The 24364-nt window shown below is 43.4% G+C and overlaps 1 protein-coding gene across 4 annotated transcripts; it reads left to right on the top strand.

Moving 5' to 3' along the window:
• The first annotated feature begins 208 nt into the window (after positions 1 to 208).
• On the top strand, positions 209 to 23491 carry LOC106086110 (nuclear factor related to kappa-B-binding protein). 4 transcript variants are annotated; one of them, XM_013250642.2, is made up of 6 exons: positions 209 to 659; positions 755 to 1915; positions 10171 to 13312; positions 17992 to 19103; positions 22120 to 22485; positions 22552 to 23491. In XM_013250642.2, the coding sequence occupies exons 2-6, from the start codon at positions 806 to 808 to the stop codon at positions 22831 to 22833; spliced, it is 6012 nt and encodes a 2003-aa protein (XP_013106096.2). In that variant the 5' UTR covers positions 209 to 659; positions 755 to 805; the 3' UTR covers positions 22834 to 23491. The 4 variants fall into 4 exon arrangements, with proteins under 4 accessions (XP_013106096.2, XP_013106095.2, XP_013106094.2 ...); XM_013250641.2 differs by having other exon boundaries at positions 209 to 670; XM_013250640.2 differs by having other exon boundaries at positions 209 to 701; positions 786 to 1915.
• The last annotated feature ends 873 nt before the right edge of the window (positions 23492 to 24364 follow it).

The raw sequence follows: 24364 nt of genomic DNA, 5'->3' as shown, positions 1-24364 counted from the left end.
TCAACATTTTCTCTAAACTAGATCATTTGAAAAAAATGTTTTAAACACCATTACTTCCTTGACTTTCGCTTGATTTTTTTGGGGAAGTTTGGCAAAGTGTGGGCGTTGTGTTTCTAAAACGATGTCATAGGAGCAATGACAACACTATTTAGTGGCAACACCCCAAACAAATGTCAAATGTCATACAGTGTTGTATTGCCACACAAAATTCTTATATTTTAAAAAATGTTCACTAAATTACATTCGAGCGAAAAAAACACGACCACGAGCAGATCAAGAGAAGCCACAAGGCAATTCCGAAAGAAGCGACGAAAAATCATGTAATTGCGCATTAAATCGCCATAAAAATAGCAATATCAATTATATTTTTCATCGGTGGCTTATTGTTTTCACTCGAAAAACCAGAGCACTAGGCTAAAACCTAAGGATTCTTCATTTCCGTATGAAAACGGTGGCGCTATCTCTGAAGCCGAAGATTCCAAATAGAAGCATAGACACACGAAAAAACTTATAATAATTCAATGAAAGCAGCAAGCAAAAGGAAAAAAGTATTTTAATGATGATGCAACTGAAAAGAAAATAGAAGAGAAAAAATATAAAAAATGTGTGTGCGTGTGTGAACAAATTTAAGTTAAAACTACTTGTGTACTGAGATTGCTGTGCGTGCTTGGTATAGAGAAGAAATTTATATAAAACGCTATGTAAATATTCACAACAATTAATGTGGGCCAATTGATTTTCTCACCATTTGCAGATCATTGCTTTGTGGAATATTTTATGTGCAGTTTAATACAAGACATTCCATATGTCTGACTCGGAATTCAGTGAATCATTTGCCGGCCAAGAGGGATATGAAGAGCAGCATGCAGGTCCTCCACAAACAACAGAACAAATGCATACCCAGCAGCATACAGTGGCCGGGGCCACCGCCTTTGGTGAATTGGCTGCCTCTAGCAGTACATCGGGCGGAGATTCTAGTGTTTCGTCCACTTCCTCGGAGGATGAGTCAGATGAAAATGAATCGGAAAACTCGTTGGAGTTGACAAAAATCACCAGTGAAGTATTGAGTTTGCCACGGGGTTTGTGTGAGAGTGCAGAGGTATTCCATGAATTCTTCTCCCTGGACACCTGGCATCAACTGCCAGTGCAAATTCAAAATCATTTGCAACAATTCCTGCCCAACTTTTCACAATTACTGCCGCCACAAATTGCTGCTGTTGAACAGGCCAGAACACTGTCAATGCTGTTTACAGGCGAATTGCAGCGATTTGGACAATCCCCTCTGGCACTTTTGCAACAGCAACTAGAGGCAGGCAATTGTCGTCCTGATATTAAAAAACTAAGAGAAAACATTAAAAAATCGCAAAAACGTGAAATGAAATTTCGCAATTGTGAACGTTTATCGCATATGGCTAAGCGGCTGTTTCTTTCGCGACAACGCCTGTTGGACCATGCCAACAAGTCTTTGCCAGAGTCGATGGTGAAAGCAACACCTTCACCATCCACATCAGTGCGGCAACCTAAACCGGCGCATCTTTATCGCGATAACAAACTCTCGGCTATAAGAGCTCGCAAACGTTTCTACTGTGAGATATCACAAATAGCCCAAGATTTAGGTATGGGAGAGAATTTTGCTCTCAGTGCCGACGAGGACGATGAGGATAATAAACTAAACGAGGAGATGCGGAAAGATTTACTGCAGCAACAACGTTCTGTGGACGAAAACGCAGAGCCTCCTAAAGCAAATATCGCATTGGCCGAACGTTGTGTATACAGCACTGTCTTCTGGAAACGGGCCGATGTTGATGACGAGGAGGCATTTCGCTTCCAACAGAGAAGTCGCCAATCCAGGCTGTCTAATCACAACTTTAAGGAGTACTTAAGGGAACACAAGAGAAGAAAAATGACTGAACCGGTAAGTAATGCATGAAATTGTTATTTTTTTTTTTGGAATTTATTTGACTGCAGCAGTGGGTAGGTATATAGCGGCATGAGAAAGTGGTTTGATGAACTCGAAGACTTGTATTATTTTCGCAGGGGTAAGAAATAGAGGTGTGCACGTGAGTTGCCGCGTCATGTGCGTATCAGGTGATTCGTTAGCGATATCCAAAACCAATCACGTGATCTTGCATGACCGCGATTGAATTTAAATTCTTCGTGCGTGAGTGAGTGAAGTCACCCTTACGACACTAACTTACCGAGTGACTTGTGAGTCGCCGAAAAATGGCGTGCGTGAATACCCTGGGTGAGGCCACCGTTGCGCAGAAGTTGGCATGCTTGCCTATGACGCTAAACACCTGAGATCGGAACCTGGTGAGAATTTCAGAAACAAAATTTCAGCGGTTGTTACCTCTTCTGATGCTGGGGCCATTTGTGAGCTCCTAATCCATCTCGAAAAGTTGTTGTCCTGCGGCTCGCAGCTTTCACTCTGCTTTAAAAAGGAGGTCTCTTATCATTGAGCTTATTTAAATCGTACAGCTGTTGTTGTAGTTAAATTTTCTATGTGGAGGTGGCGATCCTCGTCAAACCTTTATTTGAGCAAGCTCGCTCCGTTGCAAAGGTCCAATCGCAGCGGGAATAAGGTGGCCATTGGTCTTATAAAGGCGCTAATAACCCGCCTTGTCATATCGAGCATCATAGGCACTCAGTATTTGTGCAAGAGCCGGTTCCGCCCGGCCTCTCACTGAGACTTTGCTCGATAACGCTGATTGTCCGCGACTGTCGTTGCAGCTACTCCGTATGGAGCATTCCGCTATCCGAAACCTGTAAACGCGCCAGGTAGCTCGCAACTAAGCTTCTCGTGACAGCACCACACAGACCGAGTCTCAATGTTCCAGCCTGTTTGGTGCTATCCCGTGCCGGGAATCGGACAGCTCTCATTAGTATGTTAGAAGATTGCCCGCCGAATAACTACAGTAAGTCAAAACTTGCATATCTCTTCGGTAGGTCGGTAGAGACAACCCTCCACAAAGTAATACGAGAGGTCGAAACGCCTCTGCAACTGACGGAGTATGCTATGACGGTTTTCCTGGAGATAGGGATGTTCTTGTTGTAGCCACATTTTCATGTGGAGGTGGCGATCCTCGTCAAGCTACTGTATTTGAGCAAGCTCGTTCTGGTCCAAAGGACCGATCGCCGCGGGAACAAGGTGGCCCTTGGTTATTTTAAGGCGCCAATAACTCGCATTGTCATGTCGAGCATCATAGGCACTCAGTATTTGTGCAAGAGCCGTTGCCGCCGGGCCTTTCACTGAGACTCACCGTTCGATACCGCGGATTGTCCGCGACTGCCGTTGCAGTTACTCCGTATGGAGCATTCTACTATCCTCAACCTGTGGACGCTGCCGGTAGCTCGCAGCTAAGCTTCTCGTGGCAGCAATGAACACCACACAAATTTTGGCTAAATGTTCCAGCCTCACAGTGCTCACAGCTATCCGGTGCCAGGGGAGATAGGGTTGCTTTTCGATGTCGTGCACTGAACTGGACCCCACCTGAATGTCTGCCGGGGTTTAGACTCCGTTATTTAGGCTGTGCCAGCCTAAATAAGCGAGTCTAAGCCCCGGTAGGGAAATGTTCGGTAGGAAGTTAAGAGTTAGCACTTCAATGATTTACTGAATATACAAGGCCATTGCGAAACGATTGTTGACATGCATTTCAGGTATGGTGGTAGTTGATGGAAAGCAGTATTCTTACCTGGGAGTTTCAGAAAGTTCAAAGTTTGGCATGCATTAGACTCACGGAAGCGCTAAGGTCCACACAGTAGGCAGGTTAGGAAGCTATGCTGGTTATGCAAGAAATTGAGGTACTCTGTCGCCAAATTTGCGCTTAGACTGGTAAAAATTAACATGCCGAAGTGCCGAAGGAGAACGGGTTCAGCCACGGCCATGTTTCATTCTGTGTCTTTTTATATATACTATAGGTCGGCTAGACTGAAGAAGGTCTCATACTATCTGGTACAGAGACCGATTCGGCATAGGATCTTTAGAATTCGCTTTTCCCGAGAGAGGTGTGGGAGAACGATGCTGTGTTTTAGGAGGATAAGATCTCGGTGTTCAAAGATGACTTGTAAGATGGAGTCAGGGACGGGTTTGTAGGACTACTCCGACACATTTGACATGAGGATGTCGGGGAGACTGTCGGACGAGGTGTGCTCGTGATTCGTGAGTTATCATATTGCGCGAGAGTTTCGCAATTCGTGAGGGACATGCAAACTTAATCACGTGATCGTAAATGCCCGTGATTGAATAAAAATTCTTTGTACGTGAGCGTGTATGGGAGAAATCATGCACAAGACTCAAAAGAAAATTGCGACACTCGAGAAGATTACAACTCACAAAAGCTCACCACGCTTCATGTAAGGTCACGATTCACGCTTTTTTCAAACGCGATTTTCTTGTGAACTGTGATTTTCTGGAGTCGTGAGCTTACCGTGAGTCATGTTTTTCTCGTGGGTAGTGCGTATTTGAGTAAAATCCTTTTTTCGTGAGCGAGGGTGAATGTGAATCAACATGAAACCGTAGCGCGTGAGCGTGAGTGAACAAAAATTTCCATGCACATCTCTTCTACGACCTGACTGCCCTTGGTTTAAGCGCAACCAGGTCGAAGTGCATGACGGTATGTGTAGAGTACTCGAATAAACTTCAGGCTCAAGATGTAGCTCTAATTTGGTGACAAGGCGGACGAACATACCAGGAAGAGCGAGCGAATCGTTCGCCGGTCTTCTGTACGTGACCATAGAATATAGTAGAGAGAATGGCCAGTGTGGAGTAGATGTTGAGGTGGAAATTTTTGTACTTTGTTGACGAATTGCCGTTATAACCGGGTGCTGTGCGAAATGACTGCGTACATTGTAATGCCGCATTATGAATACTGCAGTAGTTATTTTGATAAGGATGAGGAAGAGATATTCCAACATATCGGGTTCTATCATGGGGAGACGGGGCCTGGGGCCAGGACGATCTTACAGATGTGTCTCGAGAATGTCCCATCAGATGAACAAGACGGCGTGGTTTGTTGTTGTTGTAGCCACATTTTCATGTGGAGGTGGCGATTCTCGTCAAGCTTCTGTAGGTGAGCAAGCTCGTTCCGGTCCAAAGGATCGATCGCCGCGGGAACAAGTATGTATTGTATGGAGCATTTCACTATCCGCAACCTGTGGACACGCCCGGTAGCTCAAAGCTAAGCTTCTCGTGACAGCAATGAACACCACACAGAGCGGACCTCAATGTGGACCTCCATCGGGGGACGCGATGAGATACAAATACGGGCATGACGCAGTTGACACATACCAAGTAAAAACTCAGGTCGGAGTGGACCGGTGTTTCAGGAAGGCAATTACGTGTAGGCGTGTCGGATAGGAGCTTGCTCCCAACCCTCTTTTTATATTTTTCATCTCCCTTCCTCGTCTCTAGGTCTGATTTCAGAACTCACACTTTTCTTTTCCCTTTGACCAACGCTTTTTCTAGATGTGATATCACAATGGCCCAGATTTACCTCCGAGTGAACTCAAATTTATGACGGACTATGCTTTCAACCTAAAGCTAAAAAATACCCTTATTTTAACTTAGTTTAGGTTAGGTTGAATGGATAACCCACCATAGGTGAGTTCTCTCGGAAGACAGTTTTGCCCATTGTATTACTCTAGAGAAAAAGAAAAGAGAAAAAAAAATGTGAGAGATCGGATAATATCCAGAGGTTATACACAAAGAAAGAAACGGTAAGAATGGAGAACTAAAGCGGGGGTAAATACCCATACCTCGCGTAAGAACGTCCTCCTCCTGTCAGTGTTCAGTTCACGTATCTCAGGAAATATCCCAGAGGTACGTTCGCAAGATCACCCAGATCGCAGAAAAACCGCCTCCTCAGAAAGGAGGGCCTGCAGATTTGGACATGAACAGAGCAAGTGCTGGGCAGTCTTCTCCTCCTCCTTTTCAAGTCAACTTTACGGCCTATGCCACAGTTTCCAGTTATGACCCCTGTCAAGGTACTCAGCGATCTCTTATCGAATGCCAGTAACTCCTTCTTCCTCCTCCAGCAGCCATCCATGGAGTCCTATTCCGCCGCCGACCCAGCGTTAGCTTTTACATCTACTATGTACTGTTGCTCAACAAATGGTACGTAAGCAAGACTGGCGGCTGGTTGGCCCGGCCTACTAGACGAACCTCTCCTGGCGCATTCTCCCGCCCCTCATTCACTTCATGAACCCGGAGCCTGTCCGGGGACATTGGATCATTCTAGAACCTAGGGCCATGATTAGAGAGGGGCGAGGGGTAAATTACTCGGTAAATTGGATAAATATCCGGGTAATTAACCATATATACCCAAAAGCTGGGTATTTAGTTTAACATTTTGCAAATAATTTTTGATGATTTCGTATTCTTTGTATATAAACCTGATCTTCCGTTCCCATCACATCGGACTATAGTTATATATCCACTATATAGACCGATCTCCAGACATAATGTCTTGAGGCATAATTTGCTCGTTTTTTATCCGATTTAGATGAGTGAGTGAGTCGCACAGTAGTTCTGGTAGACCCCCACTCACTACTGTGAGATGTAGTCCAAATCGGACCACGTTTGCATATAGCTGTCATAAAGACCGACCGCCTGAAATCTCGATATAGGGTATTAAGGCCATAAAAGTTCCATTTATTATCCGATTTCGATGAAGTTTGGCATAGTGAGTTCTCGAAGACCCCTGCCTATTTCTGTCAAATGTGGTCCAGATTGGACAATATTTAGATATAGCTGTCATATAGACATCGGTCTCCCAATATAGAGAGTTTAGCCTATAAGAAAAGCATTTTACACCGATTTCCATGAAATTTGTCACGTTTAACAAAAGGTTCCACAAAAAAGGTGTAGAGGTCTACCAGAAGTCAGTGTGCAATATTTCATTGAAATCGGATGAAAAATGCTCCTCTTTTGAGCTCACGCTCTAAATCGGGAGATCGGTCTACATGGCAGCTATATCCAAATATGGTTCGATCTGGACTACATAGCACCAGGAATGGGTAGGGGTCTACCTAAACTCACTGTGTCAAATTTAATCGAAATCGAATGGAAAAAGCTCCACTTATGGCTTCTACACTCTATACCGGGAGATCTGTCTATAAGGCAGCTATATATAACTTTAGTCCGATTTTATGAGATCAGAATGTCAGTTTTAAATACAAAGAATAAGGACTTGTATAAAATGTTTTCAGTTTTCAAAATATCTGAAATTTTATAAATACTTAAAAGAACACCCAATAAAGGTATTTATTCGCCAAATAAGGGCTATAAATATCTCTCCAGGATTTCTCTTGCGGCTACCGTAATGACACAAACCTCTGCCTGAAAGTGTACGATCTGATAGTCTCAGAGACATACCGATATTGATTGTGCCGGAGTAGACTCCCAATTTCGTCCCTGACTCCATCTTGGAGCCATCAGTGAAGATCGAGGTCTCATCGTCCTGAAACACAGCATTCGCCCTCCACTTATCCCTGTTAATCTTTTACTCATCTTATTTGCAATACAGTTGAGGATGCAAATTTGACCATGAACATCTCATTAAGAAACAGAGGTAAAATTCTCACATATCAATGAGTGCTGTCCGATTCAAGTTTTTAAGCCAAGTACAAACGGCGTGGCGCAGTGCGACACTTCATTGGGGAGAAGTTTTTACACGGCTTCTATGCATGGTATAGTACCTCACAAATGTCGCCAGCATTAGAAGGGCAAAAAACCACCGCAGAAGAATTTTTTGGAATGTTTTCGGCAATATATTGGGTTGCCCAAAAAGTAATTGTTGGTAATATAGTAGTAATATAGTCGGCGTTGACAAATTTTTTCAACGGCTTGTGACTCTGTAATTGCATTCTTTCTTCTGTCAGTTATCAGCTGTTACTTTTAACTTGCTTTAGAAAAAAAGTGCGCGAAATTTTGTTTACATTTGTTTGTTTGGCGTCAATTTTAATATGGGTACCACATGTATTGAAAGAAATTCATTTAACAAACCGAATCAACGCTTGTGATATGCACCTTAAACGCAATGAATTCGATCCGTTTTTAAAACGAATCATAACTGGATATGAAAGACCGCACACATCTTTGGTCACTTGCCAAAAACTGAGTGAACTTGGCTGGGAACTTTTGATGTATCCACCATATAGCCCTGACCTTGCACCATCAGACTACCATTTATTTCGATCTGTGGAAAACTCCTTAAATGGTTAAACTTTCGGCAATGATGAGGCTATAAAATCGCACTTGGTTCAGTTTTTTGCAGATAAAGGCCAGAAGTTCTATGAGCGTGGAACACTAAATTTGCCAGGAAGATGGCAAAAGGTTATCGAACAAAATGGCAATTATATATTTGATTAAAGTTCATTCTAAGTTTTATTAAAAATGCATTTACTTTCTTTTAAAAAATCCGCAATTACTTTTTAGGCAACCCAATTGTTCCCTGCTTTCACATCGCTGCGTGAACATCAGAAAAACAATTTTTAGTAGTGTTTATTCCCTTACAAACCCTGTCAACATTTGCAGGATATCCAGCCATGTTGAAACTTCTCTAACAAGTGGTATCGCTAAGCGGCACGCCCCATATTATTGAGCTAAAACTTGAATAGGACTGCAACACTCTTTGATATGAGAGAATTATCCGCTGTTCCTTATGGGAATGTTCATAGGAAAATATGAATGTATTAAAATTTAGTACAAACGGTATATCAACAATTGTCCTTTGTAAGTGTTCTTCGAGACCTTGCTCGACCACTACGCAACCTTGCTTACCGTGCGTGTTTTCTTTTCCCAGCACGTTGGATGGTTGTGAAGGTTCAGCCCATCTCCAAGAAAGGCGGGGCGAACAACCCTGCGAATTACCGGCCAATTTCGATATGCTTCGTGCTCTCCAAGGTTATGGAGAGTATGGTTAACCATCATCTTGTCAGATACTTAGAGTCCAATGGCCTTCTAAGCGACAGACAGTATGGTTTCCGTAGAAATCGCTCTACGGGAGACCTAATGGCATTTTTGTCGGAACGATAGAGTCGCTCTATCCACCAGTTTGGTGAGAGTAAGCTCGTGGCTCTGGATATCTCCAAGGCATTTGATATGGTCTGACTCGGTGCACTTTTATCAAAGCTTGTCGCTTTTGGTGTCGGCAATTACTTTGTTCGATTTATATCGAGCTTTCTCATAGATTGCACTATACGAGTTGTTGTTGTAGATGGGTTCTCATCAGATGAGTAAACATTGACCACAGGTGTGCCACAAGGCTCTGTCCTTTCCCTCCCCTTTTTCTTATTTTCATTGACGTTCTATTGGGTCAGACTTCGAATCCAGTCTATTCATTTGCCGATGACAGTAGTCTGTGTCATTCATATTCATTCGACCATAGGCCCAGTCCTCAGGAAATTGTGGACAGTAGGCGCATTATGGATGAGACGCATTATGGACGCTCTCCCAGGATTTGTTGGCCATTTCCGAATGGGGTAGAATGAACAGAGTAGACTTTAACGCACAGAAGACGCAGTGCTGTTTCTTGTCTCACAAGCGATTCACTGATCCACTTCAATCGTCGATATCTATCGACGGTATAGGTATTGAGCAGTCAGATGCTCAGATGTTCTGGGCATGAAGATACAATGTGATGTCCGTTGGTCAAAACACGTATTGCGGTGCAAGAAATATTCACCTGTTCTGATCTTCTCAATATCTATACTACCTACATCAAGCCGAGGATGGAAGACAACTCTCATATATGGGCAGGAGCTCCAAAATCATCCTTGGAGCTACTTGACCGGGTTCAACGGAGAGCAATGGTGTTGATTGGGGACAGTAGGGTATCCAACTCTATTGCTTCCCCTGAACATCGTCGGAATGTGGGTAGCGTGGTATTGCTCTATCGTTATTTTCATGTCGTGTGTTCCAGGGATATTCGTCTTCTTATCCCTGACGTTAGGATGTTCACCAGGAATACAAGACTTGCCAGGAACTCACACCCCTTTGTAACTGATTGGCCAGTCGCCCGAACCATTCGTATGTGGAATCGACTTCCGGCTAATATCTTTCCCACCGACATTAAGGTTCAGAAATATAAGACTAATATCAATAAACACTATTCCTCAATCTACACCCTCATTGTTAATAAATATCATCGCCTTTCTTATCTATATTTGCAGACACTTCCCGAATTGGAAACCTCCGACATACGGCTACGTGATGTTTGTGCCCGCGCCCAAATGGGCAACTTTAAGCGTGTACTGGGCGCTGGAAAACCAGGACGTAAACCAAAATCAGCAACAGCTGGCGCCGCATCATCTTCATCTTTGCAGTCGTCTTCACATGGAAATACCACAATTGAGCATTCGGCAACGGGTCCAAATAGAACTTCATTACCAGTGATATCGCAGCTTGTGCCTCTTGCATCCAAACTTAGTGAACCACCTGCCCTTGTTCCCATTCAACCGATTACCAAAAAATCGGATATCTATCAGTCGCAGATTTCAGGAACTATGCTGCCGCCCTCATCAATGCAACAACATCCACAGCAGACTGCGATGGAAATGTCAGCCTTTGCCAAAGGCAATAATCATATGCAAAACCCACCTAATGATTCCCTTAATATGTCCTCATTTATGTCGGCTCATGGTGACAATTTGAATTTGTGCATGGACGAGTCCTCGTTGTTGACTGGCGATCATGATGCCTTCAATATGCTGGATAGTGAAGTGGAATTGCAGCAGGAAGAAGTAGTAGAAACCTTTGCCAGTAGTAGCGATGATAATTTGCCGAACTTTGTGCTAAGCGATGATATGGTTATGGGTTCAAGAAATGAGACTTCGATCTTGCATACACCTCAAAAGGTTGATGCAAGCGGGCGTCGCATAATCCACGGTCAACAACAGCAGCAGCAGCAACCTATTCCCAAATTGGAGCCCATAATGAGGAACAGTGATGCATCACCGAAACTGTCACTAAAAGCCGGCAACAGTCAAAAGTCTCCCTCGATTTCTTCTTTGTCCGCACTGAACTGTTCGAGTGAATTGATTCAGGAGACCCATGCATCGTACTTTTCTTTGATAAGGGACTTCTTCTGTTCAACACCCCATCATCGCATGCGGTATGATGATCTAAAATCAAAAATAGACATTTGGTTGAGAAACCCTATAACTGCTTTGAATGAGTGGTATTCTTATGCGGGAAATTGGTCGAATCTTCTAGGTTCTGCCATTAATTTTCTGGTGGGAGACTTTCCAGACTTACCCGATGAATATGTTCCCTATATTGAGCACAAGGTTCAACTGAATATCTATCAGTGGATAGGGGCAGGTCGAGACTCGGATACACGTTTAACAGAGTTGTGCAACCTTTGGATGGATAGGAGAAAGCATCCAAATGAAAATCCCTCCCAGCTCCCGGGCAACCAAATGGGCTTGGACACCAAGTTGGAGGTCTTGCCCAGATCCATTGTGGAGAGTGAAGATGCTGCTGATGCTGCAGCTCTAACACCGCCCCCACCACCTCCCAGATGTCCCACGAATTGGACAGTTCGAGCAGCTACCGAAGATGAAATCATTGAATTCCAAAGACAAGAAAGGGAACGTTTTGAGAGGCCGCATAAAGCTTACACCTATCAAATGCATGGTTACGAAAGTGTAGTTGGTCCCGTTAAGGGCATTTACACTCCAATGCTAGCTCTAGCCAAGGCTCGTGGTCACAGCATGATGGTGGGGGATAGGCCTAACTTTGTTACCATTCTCACGCTTGTTCGAGATGCCACCGCAAGATTACCAAATGGTGAAGGCACACGTGCCGACATCTCTGAGTTGTTGAAATGTTCGCAATACATTAACCCCGATGCTGCAGAAAATGTCTTGCAGACAATTGTCAGTGGTGCATTGGATCGCATGCACACGGAACACGATCCCTGTGTTCGCTATGACCCGAAACGTAAAATTTGGATATATTTGCATCGCAACCGCACCGAGGAGGAATTTGAGAAGATACATCAACAAAATCAGACAGTTGGCAAGACGAAGAAGTTGCAGCAACGGAAGACCCGACCGTTTGCCGTCAATGCTACATGCAATAAATTGAACAGTCCAGATCAGGAGGGTGGTAGCTTGTTGGACGCCGCCAATGGCACCCTGCTTACTATGCCCGCCCTTGTACCGGCTAATCCCATAATTGTAAGTAACAGTGCCCAAAGGCAACAACAGCAGCATTTGCAGCATCATCAACAAATTCAACTAAACAAATGTCCCCCTGTGCCGCCTTTGAAGTACAATATACCCTCCACGTCTGGGGGTCAGACCCAACAACAGCAGAAATCTTTACTAAAGACCATTGTACGGCCGGAAAGCAAGATAGTCACACAAGCAGCCAGCAAGCAACACAGTTTTCAAATGCCCCAAGCTAAAGCGAATGCTCCCTCAAATACTACTCCCATTATTGTGGCAACGCCGCAAGGCTTGCAAACGGTTCATGTCTCGAATGCCACATCAGTGATGTCTTCAAACAGCTCCAACCAGCAGCAGCAGCAGCAGACGTCGGCAGTGCAACAGACAAATCTTACAGCAAATTTGGCCGGCAAGAGGGTCATGCTGAATAAACCCATAATTATCAATCAAATAACCAATCAACAAACATCAACCGGGGTACCGAATTCCGCCACTGCCATTGCCTCAACGACGCCCAAACACAAATCGCCACAGCAAGTAGTTAAACAGCAGAATCGAATAACTCTGAGCCAGCAGCAACAGCATCAATTACAACAACAGTCCAATATTATTACCATACCTATATCAATGGCAAACGCTGCAAATGCAACGGATCAAGCGAATACATCTCAAGCATCCAGCAATATTTCCTCCTTCAGCGGCAAACAAAATATCATACGCATACTGCCGGCATCGAATGTCAAGACAATTCTTACTTCGTCAACAGCTCAAGTGGTCAATAGGCAAAGAATTGTCTCGGCATCCAATCTATCCACTGGTATTGCGGCACAAGAACAACGTTCGAATACTCAACAACAGCAACAGAAGACTGGCTTTCAAATATTGTCGAGCAGTGGAAATGTTGTCACTATAAATAATGCTGGAAGGCAGGTGACGGCAGGCTCAGCTTCCAACGCTCCGGCTGGGTCCATTGTGAAAATGTCAGCACAGGCTTTTGCAGCGCTTCATCAAAAACAAGTCCAGCAACAGCAGCAAGTGACCCAACAGCAGCACATGATTATGAAGCAATCGGCAACCATTGGAACAAAAATGTCTACCGGTCAAACCATTTCAGCACTTAAAACTCAAAGAGTTATAGTGGGTAAGTTTTGCCGCCATGATGCTGAACTTGTGTGAAACATTTGTATTGAAATTTTAATCAATGGATGAATATTAAGTCGTATTTTATTCAATATTAGAAGTTTTTGTAAAAATGTTAAGAACGACGTCAGATGGTTGGCCAATGTTACTCTAGTCTAGCCAAAAGGGATTTATTGTAGAGACTGTTTGCTTGAAATGTGCAATTTGACTCAGAAAACTGGATCCATTGTGCTACCATAGGAACAAGAAGAGGAAGATGCTTCCTAGTTTCTACAGTCGAAACAGCCACATCAATGCAAAAGTTTACATCCGTTTATTCACACGTTAGAAGTCTATGGATACAATTCACCATCTTCTGAAAAGGCATCCATGGCACAGAAACGTCCAGTAGGATCAACATGATCTAGGGCAAGAGGTTCAGCGCTACAAGAGAGAACGTGTACATCAAGGTTTGATCCCAACGTGCTAGTCTTGTGTCCCTTCATATTCTGGCACCTCTCGAAACACGTTACCTGTTAGTCTCCCCAGCCAATCCTACTCAACAACTATCAGATACTTCTCTACACACACAACCCAATTTGCAGAGTTTCGGGATCCTGGATATTTACCAGAACCTACCAAAAGTACTTAGGATGGCGTACTGTTACAACATTACAACAACAATCTTGTTATTGGGTAATCTTCTCGATATAACCTTTTCTAGTTCTTTAGAGTAAATACCAAAGAACCATCCGTCTACGTACCTGTTGTTACCAGGATCTATCAGGTATAGCCGCATATTTTTTTTATCGAAAATGTGTAGTCCATACTGCGCTAAAGCTGAAAAACTATCGATAAAATCGATTGTGCGCAGGAACTCTGCGACTAAGTTGGGGTGTGTCCAGATGGATCTGGGTCTGAGTTAAGTGGGTTTGGCTGCGTAGCTAAACATGTGACGTGTGTCGTGTGGTCCCAGGTCACAATTGGGACACATGTCGTGCTCGTTAGCATCAATCCTTGCTCTGTAGGAGTTAATGCGACTGCATCTGCAAATTTGCAAATTTTGCCCATGAACATTACACTTAGCAAGAGGGGCAAACTTCTCACATATCAATGAGTGCAGTCCGGTTCAAGTTTAAACTCAATGATAAGGGGCCTCCTTTTTACAGCCGAGTACGAACGGCGTGCCGCATTGCAACACCTCTTTGGAGAGAAGTTTTACATGGCATAGTACCTAACAAATGTTGCTAGCCTTAGGAGGGGAAAACCAGGCTGAAAAATTTTTAAGCTCAATGAAAAGGGGCCTCCTTTTTATAGCCGTGTCCGAACGGCGAGCTGCAGTGCGACACCTCTTCGGAGTGAAGTTTTACATGGCATAGGACCTCACAAATGTTGCTAGCGTTAGGAGGGAAAAACCAGGCTGAAAAATTTTTAAGCTCAATGATAAGGGGCCTCCTTTTCATAGCCGTGTCCGAACGGCGAGCCGCAGTCCGACACCTCTTTGGAGTGAAGTTTTACATGGCATAGTACCTCACAAATGTTGCTAGCGTTAGGAGGGGAAAACCAGGCTGACAATTTTTTCTGATTAGTCTCGCCAGGATTCGAACCCATGCGTTCAGGGTCATAGGGGGACATGCTAACCTCCGTATCGTTTGTAACACCTCGAAATATTCGTCCAAGACCCATAAAGTATTCATATTCTTGATAGTCTCGACGCCCTGAGTCGAACTAGCAATGTACGTTCTGTCGAAATCACGATAGCAGTCGAACGCGTAGAGCCAGCCGCTTGTAATTTTGCTCAGATGCTTTATATTAATGTAGGTCGTTGGGGATTGCAAATGGGCCATATCGGTTCAGATTTAGATATAGCTCCCATATAAACCGATCTCCCATTTTTACTTTTTGAGCCCCTGGAAGCCTCAATTTTCGTCCTTTTTAGCTGAAATTTTGCAAGTAGTGTTCTGTTAGGACTTAAAACTACTGTGCCTAGTACGGTTTATAACCTGATATAGCTATCATATAAACCCATCTCCCGATTTGACTTTTTGAGCCCTTACAAGCCGCAATTTTTGTCGGATTTGGCTGACGTTTTGCATGTAGTGTTTCGTTATGGCTTCCAACAACTGTGCCATGTACGGTCTATGTCCTGATAAAGCTTCCATATAAACCGATCACCCGATTTGACTTCTTAAGCCTCTGGAAGCCACAATGTTTGTCCGACTTGGCACGTGGTGCTTTGTTATGACTTCAAACAAATCGGTCCATAACCTGATATAGCTACCATAATCCGATCTCCCGTTTTGACTGCTTGAGTCCTTACAATCCGTAATTTTTGACCGATTTGGCTGAAATTCCCGGGCCCGGATGGCATATCAACAATTGTCTTACGCATGTGTTCTTCGATGCTCGCTCGTCCATTACGCAACTTTTTACACTTGCCTACCGTGTGGGATTCTACCCGGCGCGTTGGAGGGTTGCGAACGTTCAGCCAGTACCCAAGAAGGGTGAGGCAAACAATCCTGCGAATTATCGGCCAATTGCGATATGCTCCACTCTCTCCATGGTTATTCACCATCTTGCGAGGTATTTAGAGTCTAATGGCCTTCTCCGCGACCAACAGTATGGGTTCCGCAGAAATCGCTCTACGGGCGACCTGATGATACTTCTATAGGAGCGTTGGAGTCGCTTAATCCACCAGTTTGGTGAGAGTAAGTTTGTGGCTCTGGATATCTCCAAAGCATTTGATAGGGTCTGACAAGGTGCACTACTTTCAAAGCTTGTCGCATTTAGTGTCGGTAATGGCTTTGTTCGATTTATTTCGAGCTTTCTCAGAGATCGCATTATTCGAGTCGTTATAGACAGGTTCTCATCCAATGAGCATAAATTGATCGCAGGTGTACCCCAGGGCTCTGTTCTTTCTCCTTCACTTTTTCTTATTTTCATCAACGATCTGTTGGGTCAGTTGGTACATTAATCTCTGTCATTCGAACATAGGCCGAGTCTTCGAGGGATTGAGGACAAGAGGCGGGTTTTGGACGATACACTCTGCCAGGATTTGCTGGTCATTTCTGAGTGGGGTCGAATCAATCGAGTAGATTTAAATCCACGGAAGACTCAGTGCTGCTTGTTGTCACACAAACAATTCGCTGACCCATTACGATAATCTTTGTCTGTAAATTGCAAATTTTGCCCATGAACATTCCATTAAGGAACAGGGGCAAACTTCTCACATATCAATGAGTGCAGTCCGATTCAAGTTTAAGCTCAATGATAAGGGGCCTCCTTTTTATAGCCGAGTCCGAACGGCGTGCCGCAGTACGACACCTCTTTGGAGAGAAGTTTTACATGGCATAGTACCTCACAAATGTTGCCAGCATTAGGAGGGGAAAACCAACGCTGAAAATTTTTTCTGATGGTCTCGCCAGGATTCGAACCCAGGCGTTCAGCGTCATAGGCGGATATGCTAACCTCTGCGCTACGGTGGCCTCCATTGTTTGTCTGTCAACGGTGTAGATGTTGAGCAATCACAAGCTCTTGATGTCCGTTGGGCTAAACATGTATTTGTACATGTATAAACGGTGTAAGAATTACTTCACTCCGTCGGATCTTCGTAACATCTACACCACTTTCATAAGGCCGAAAATGGAGTACAACTCACATGTAGGGGCTGAAGCTTCAAAATCATCCCTGGATCTACTGGACCGTGTACAGAGGAGAGCGATGGCGTTGATTGGGAACAGTGGGGCATCCATCTTTAATGCCTCCCTTTATCATGGTCGCAATGTGGGTTGTTTGGCGCTGTTCCGATAGGTACTTTCATGGTGTGTGTTCGTCTGATATTCGTCTTCTTATTCCCGATGTAAGGTTGTATGTCAGGGATACTAGACATTCCAGGAACTCACACCAGTTTGCAATTGATTGGGCTGCGGACCGCACAATGCCTTATAGAGAGAATTCTTATTTCGCCCGAAACGTTCGTATGTGGAATTGACTTCCGGCTAATGTTTTTACCACCCACCTTGACATCCATAGATTTAAGACAAATGTCAATAAGCACTACATCCTTCTCTTCCTTCGGCAAGAGATGTTTATGTGGTAATAAGCGAAAATTTATCCAAGCATAAGCCCAAGCAAACGTGAAAAACATGCCCAAAAAAAACCCTGAATGTTGATAGCTATTAGCAGACTTTTGGATTGTAGATTCGAGAAATAGTTTAGGAAGCTACCAGGTGGGTTAGCATGGCACCAATGACGCTGATCGACTGACCGTTGTTTTACTGTACTCCGTTCGAACCCAAGGAAAAATAAAAGATCCCCTCAGATTAAACTATGGGTTGCCCAAAAAGTAATTACGGATTTTTTAAAAGAAGGTAAATGCATTTTTAATAAAACTTAGTATTAACTTTAATCAAATACACTTTTTTTACACTTTTTTCTAAAGCAAGCTAAAAGTAACAGCTGATAACTGACAGAAGAAAGAATGCAATTACAGAGTCACAAGCTGTGAAAAAATTTGTCAACGCCGACTATATGAAAAATCCGCAATTACTTTTTGGGCAACCCAATAGAATCAGGTAGCACTTATTAATATGAGAGAAAGTTTCGGCGCTTTTTTAACATCAGTAAAGGTTCATGATTTTTTTTTTAACTAAAAACATGGTTCGAGACTTTATAAATTAAATTTGATTGTTATGTTTTTAGGCAACTCCGGTGTTGTTGGCCAAACGACACAAGGTAAAAATGTTGTACTACATCAGATTCCTGTTGGCGCCTCGTCTGTAGTTGTTACACCCACAACATCAACAACGGTAGTCTCTGCTTCCGCCACAAGCTTAAGTGGAGGCAATAAAATACAAACAATTAATACCTCCAATTTAACGCCCCAGCAACAAAGAATACTCATACAAAATCTGAAGCAGCAACAACACCAACAGCAGCAACAGAACAATGTTATAAGTCAAAATCCAGTACAATACAAAACGGTACAAGTTGTTGGAAGCAGTGTAACAACATCTCAACAACAAACCATAATTCAAAGACCACAGACCATAACGGTGGCGGCTGCCGCACCGCAGCCATCAACACCCAAGACTGTGGTTATGGTACCGCACGATAGCGGTGGGTCACAACAACACCCGCAACAGACTATAACACGAATACTCAAAACAAGTCCACAACTAAAATCGGAGACAGCTTCAAGTACAACGTCACGCGTTATAACCAGCTCGAGTGGTCAGATCATATCTCTTGATAGTTTAATACAAAAACAAGGAGGAGCGCTACGCATAACAGGGACTTTAAATCCCACGGGCACAGTGAAAACCAATGCAGGACAACAGTTAAACACCACAATTCTACAAAAACCCCAACAACAGCAGCATCAGCAGCCTAAACAACAGCAGCAACAATATGCCATTGTATCTGTACCGAACAGTATTATATCCTTGAGTAATTCCGGAAACTTTACTGTGGGCCAAAGGATAATCACCACTCAGGCAGCGGCATCTGGATCATTTAATACATCTATGGTCAATGTGGATAATACCAAAGTCACCCCCGGCATAGTTTCAGCTGGGGGTCAGCGTCGTATAGTAACAACAACATCCACAGCTGGAGGCACAAAAATCATAACAAAAGCTGGAAATGTCAATGTGGGCACACTACAAGGCAAACAAGTGGTATTGGCCAGTGGTAAAACTGTTACCGCCATCAATAAAGCTCAACTAAGCAATCAACAACAACAAAATGTTGTTCAGACCACGGCAGGTGGTATTGTGATAGGAGGACAAACTATTAAACTACAACCAGGAAATGTAAGTAGATTTATTTTAATATAAATGGAGGATTTTGTTTTTTATTATACAATAGGGTGGGGCGATAGGAACATGTATGGGGTTCTTCTGATTCTTGGGATTGTACTGAGTTAAAAAATCCCCTAGACCTTACGTATACGGTGAAACTTGAGCCTTCAGATTTTGACTAGCAGTTTTTTGTCACTATTTTTTTGATATTTTGGCCTAAAACAGCCAAACCATTGAAATTTTGATTCTAATACTAAGTAAGACAATTAGTGCCTATCTCAGGGTACTCTTTGCCCTAAAAATCAATACCGACGCGGTACCCTATACCCTTTGATCATCCTGCGGAGGACAAAGTTATCCAGAGCCCCGATGCCACAATAAAGATCCATACAACGTCATCCGCGTAGGCAACGACCTTCATCGTCTTCTTACTTGTCTAAGTCTCCGACCAACCACAAGTCCACAACCAAACTTAGTCTACTTTCCTTGTTTTTGTAATGATTCTCCCAATCCATCGGTCTTGTTGTAAGGCGGTAGTGTCCACCTCTTCCCCCTCTAGTAGATCCGTCATTTTGTATACTGCACCTACTCTGTATACAGTTTGGATATTCCAGTTGCAGATTCGTAAATTATGTTGAACGTTATGGAAGTCCCCTTTTTTATTTTTTCCTTGTGTTCAGAGTTTTTGTATTTCTTTTTGGGCCTCAACCATGTTGGTATAGTGTTAGTAGGTTCAGAGCATGTGAATGTCGCGGCACATGTTAGGTACTAAAGGCAACCACTCCTTTTATCAATCCCATGGCAGCTGGTTGTACGTGCCGGATTGACCCGATGGATTCCTTCATCGGCAAGGGCTGCCGTCTCAGTGTAGGTGTTCGTCTATTTTCGTCATGGGAGAAGCACATGCCGGAGTGCCAGGATTGAAAAGAATACCGGACCCTGGTGCTGTTCGGTTTGCCAGAACCACTTCCATCATCGGTCGGTGTCGGTGAGGTCGGTAACCGGTGCATGGACTGGGTACATTTCCGATCTTGCTCTGGCCTCACTTCACTACGGGAGTATAGTCATACTGAATATGTTGCAAGGTGCTGTGCGAAAATAGCCAGCAGTGGATCACAAGCGTCGTCGTCGCCGCCTTCTGCGTCCTTGTCAGACTATGTGAGAGTATACCAATCGCAGCTTCAGTGAACTGCCATCCCTCTCGGATGTGCTAGTTGCCGAGAGGAAATTCCGAGACATCATTAACGCAGCAGCCGCTCGCTTTATACCAGTCGGTCGAAGTGCGGCCCAATTTCCCGGCGCAGTCAATGGTACTATCAGATGAGCGTGGTGGGATTCGTTGTGTGGAACCCACTAACCCCAGAATCAGCGAGCCGAATCTGGAAATAAACAGGGTATTCAACGAACATAGGCGGAATTTATGGCTGGAACACTCGGAGCAATGCAACTTAGGTACCGGTTTAGGCAAGCTGTGGTCTACTGTTAAGTCACTCTCGAACTCCAGTAGATGGGATGACAGGACCTCAGTCACTTTTGGTGAAGTAACTGTGACTGATCCGGAGAGATGCGCCAGGTTGTTCAACCGTCCATTTATTGTGCAACCCGAGAGTGACAGGGCAAAGAGAAGAGCCATTCGCCATACCCGTGGCGATGGACAACCATCACAATTCACCGTGGGCGAAGTTACGAATGTCATCCGTGGCGCCAAATCATCCAAGACGTTGGGAATCCAACGGAATCTCTATATTGATGTTGAAGAATCTGGATTAACCTGGAGTTGAGTACTTTACTACTGTCCTCAACCTGTCTTTGAACACTCTTATAGTTCCCGATGTCTGGAAAATGGGCAGAGTGATCCCGCTACTGAAGCCTGGTAAAGACCCGAGTTTGGGGGAGTCGTACAGACCGATCTCCCTTCTCTCACCAGTGGCTAAGACGCTTGAGGCATTACTCCTCCCGAGCCTCGTAGGAGAATTTCCATTCGCCGAGCATCAACACGGATTTCGGAGACTGCACAGCACAACAACAGCTTTGCATGCCATCACCACACACATTTGCCGTGGCTTCAATCAACCCAGGCCATGTGATAGGACGGTTCGGACCTATCGAAGGCATTCGACACGATCAGCCATGCCAAACTATTTGAGGACTTCGCCAACACGTCCCTCCAGCTAGGCCTAAAATCTGTGCGGTCGCCAGTCATTTGTGGAATTTAGGGATAAAATGTCAAAGCGCCGTAAAGTGAAATATGGAGTTCCCCAAGGTGGGGTGCTATCTCCGGCACTGTTTAACTTCTACCTATACTCCATTCCACCCCCTCCAGACGGCATAGACATCGTATCATATGCGGACATCTGCAATAGGTTACACATCTACCATGCCTCTTATTTCGCTGCAAGAAATTTGAAGATATCTGCCACCAAATCTTCAGCCACATTGTTCACTACATACACGTATGAGGTGCGTAGGAAGCTGAAAGTGATGGCCGACGGAGTGACAACTCCGACCATCAAGTGTGCCAAAATAATTGGTGACACAATTGACAGCTCCTAAAAAATCTCCTCACATGCCACAGCAATTTGCGATAAAGTCAAAAGTACGGCAGCGCTTGGGGTGCTGACAAAGAAACCTTGGTGACAACGTACAAGGCAATTGGCCGGTCTGTGATAATTTATGCAGTGCCAGTGTGGTCGCGTCAGATTTGCAACGCTGTGGTATAATATACAGATCTGTCGGAATGCCTCCCTTCAAACAGCGACGGGCTGTATCCTCAGTGCAGGATGTATGTCCCGATTGTGGACCAGATTGTCACCACACGACACACCGCCCTTATTATTGTGCTAAAAAAAGAGCGCAAACAGACATTGAGCTAAAACTTTAATTGGACAGCACTCTTTAATATGTAAGAAGTGTCCCCAGTTCCCCATTGGAATGTTCATGGGAATATTAATACTATCCATATAAAAAAGGCATTAGGCGATGGTGAAATTTACTAAAAATACTTTAATTTTTTTTTCGTTTCTTTCAGAGTAATATCCAACATATATTAAACAAAGGAGGCAACATTGTAACAGCCCAATCGGCCGCAACGACAACGACCCAATCCACTGGCGGTGGAAGCGGTCAAATGCAAACTGTTATAATGGGCAATCAAATACTCCGCGTACAACAGCTTCCACAAATTGTTACGGCAGGTGGAGCCAATGCGGCAAATCGTCTGACCACAGCGAACGTTATCAATAAAGCAGGAAATATTGGTGATGGTGGTATTTCGAGTGCCGCAACTACACCTAAAACCATATTCTTGGGAAGCAGTGGACAAACGCTTAGGCTACAATCTGCAACAGGTCAGACGTCCAATAACAAGAATGTTATAGTAAATACCAACCAACAGGTAGGTGGTGATGGTAACACATTCATGTGGGAACAGTGTGATAACGCAAATTCTTACAATTTTCAGAGCAATGCTACGGCGAAGACATCCTCTGGTAGTAGTAGTGGCGCATCATCTACACCCAATCGCCTTGTTTTAGCAGTACAGGGTGGTGGTCAAATATTTCTCTCGCCCAATTTTCAAAGTGGCGGAAATATCAACCTTAAAACGTTACAAAATTTGAAAATGGTTCCTCTGGCTCAGGCAAAAGACCAGCAACAGACCGCAACCTCCATTCAGACACAACCAAACATTTTGAAGATATCACCCTCCAGTCATCACAGCACAGCAAGTGATGCCAATGTTTAAATGCATTAACCATATTCCCGATTTCCTTGTAAGATTCATTTCCACAAACTGTAAATTGTTTTCTTTTTGTGCAAGCAAAGAGAATTTAAAACGTAAGACGAGATTTTATCGCGTTGAATGTATTTAAAAATTACGCCAAGCGTAAAACCTTTTCATAAACATATTCCTCTAAAAAAAACCACTCCCCTGTATATACCCAAGAAACATAACTAAATACATACCCTACATTATATGTAACATGTATAGTATATGTATGAATATTTGATTATAATAATTAAATATATCCAAAGTATCCTGCATTTTTGCCCAATCCTCCTTTACCTACCTCCCTCCCACCCCATGGTTACACCATTCACCAATATTCGCACTTATTGGCTTTGTGGCCTCCATGATATCACAATCGCTACACTTCGTTATTTTAACCTGCTTATTATTCACAAAGTTACAGCCCTGCCCCATTAAACATTTAATGAATGATACAATGATACAAAGCAAATTTTGTATTTTGAAGTTTTATTTTAAGTATTTAATTGAGAAATAAACCACACAAACTAAACACAACAAGAAATGAGTTAAAAAAAAAAAAAAAAACAAGAAAAGAAAACAGAATTTCAATTCTTATTAATCTTAATAATTATCAATAGTTCTTAGTATAAGCTACAATAAAGAATAAAATAATAAAACCCCACAGAAACGAAACACATTGAGGACTTACTCAAAATGAAGGAATTTTAAAACGTATACCGCCTGGTAAGGATGGCTTTGAAGAAGTAACCCGGTTTCATACTGCAAGGCAATAGTAGGGGTAGACGGATTACCAGCTGATCTATTTAAGACCAGAGGCGACACTCTGTAGAGTGCGCTTGTAGACGTGTTATTTAATTTCCGGTGTTTCGATGTGTGCGTAAGACATGTATGTGTCTTACTTTCTCGACCTTTTCTTTCACCACAAACATTGTTTTTGTTGTTTACACTCCGCTGTGGGAGTGAGGCAGGTATAGAGTGCTCTATAAAGGTATAGAGTGCTCTATAAAGGTATAGAGTGCTCTATAGAGGTTTAGAGTGCTCTATAGAGGTATAGAGTGCTCTATAGAGGTATAGAGTGTTAAGATATCCGCTTAGTAATCCGGAGGCCCAGGTTCAAACCTCGGTAAACGTATTGGGTTGCCCAAAAAGTAATTGCGGATTTTTTATATAGTCGGCGTTGACAAAATTTTTCACAGCTTGTGACTCTGTAATTGCATTATTTCTTCTGTCAGTTATCAGCTGTTACTTTTAGCTTGCTTTAGAAAAAAAGTGTAAAAGAAGTATATTTGATTAAAGTTTTATTAAAAATGCATTTACTTTCTTTAAAAAAATCCGCAATTACTTTTTGGGCAACCCAATAAATTTTTTCTATATTTTTAAATTATTTTTCCCCCTTTTTTATATCCTCCACCATAGGATGGGGGTACACTAATTTCGTCATTCTGTTTGTAACTACTCGAAATATTCGTCTGAGACCCTATAAAGTATATATATTCTTGATCGT

This window comes from Stomoxys calcitrans, chromosome 2 (genome assembly GCF_963082655.1).
Source record: "Stomoxys calcitrans chromosome 2, idStoCalc2.1, whole genome shotgun sequence".
Taxonomy (NCBI): domain Eukaryota; kingdom Metazoa; phylum Arthropoda; class Insecta; order Diptera; family Muscidae; genus Stomoxys; species Stomoxys calcitrans.
The sequence above is the reverse complement of the archived record's forward strand: the minus strand, read 5'-3'. Positions and strand labels throughout refer to the sequence as shown.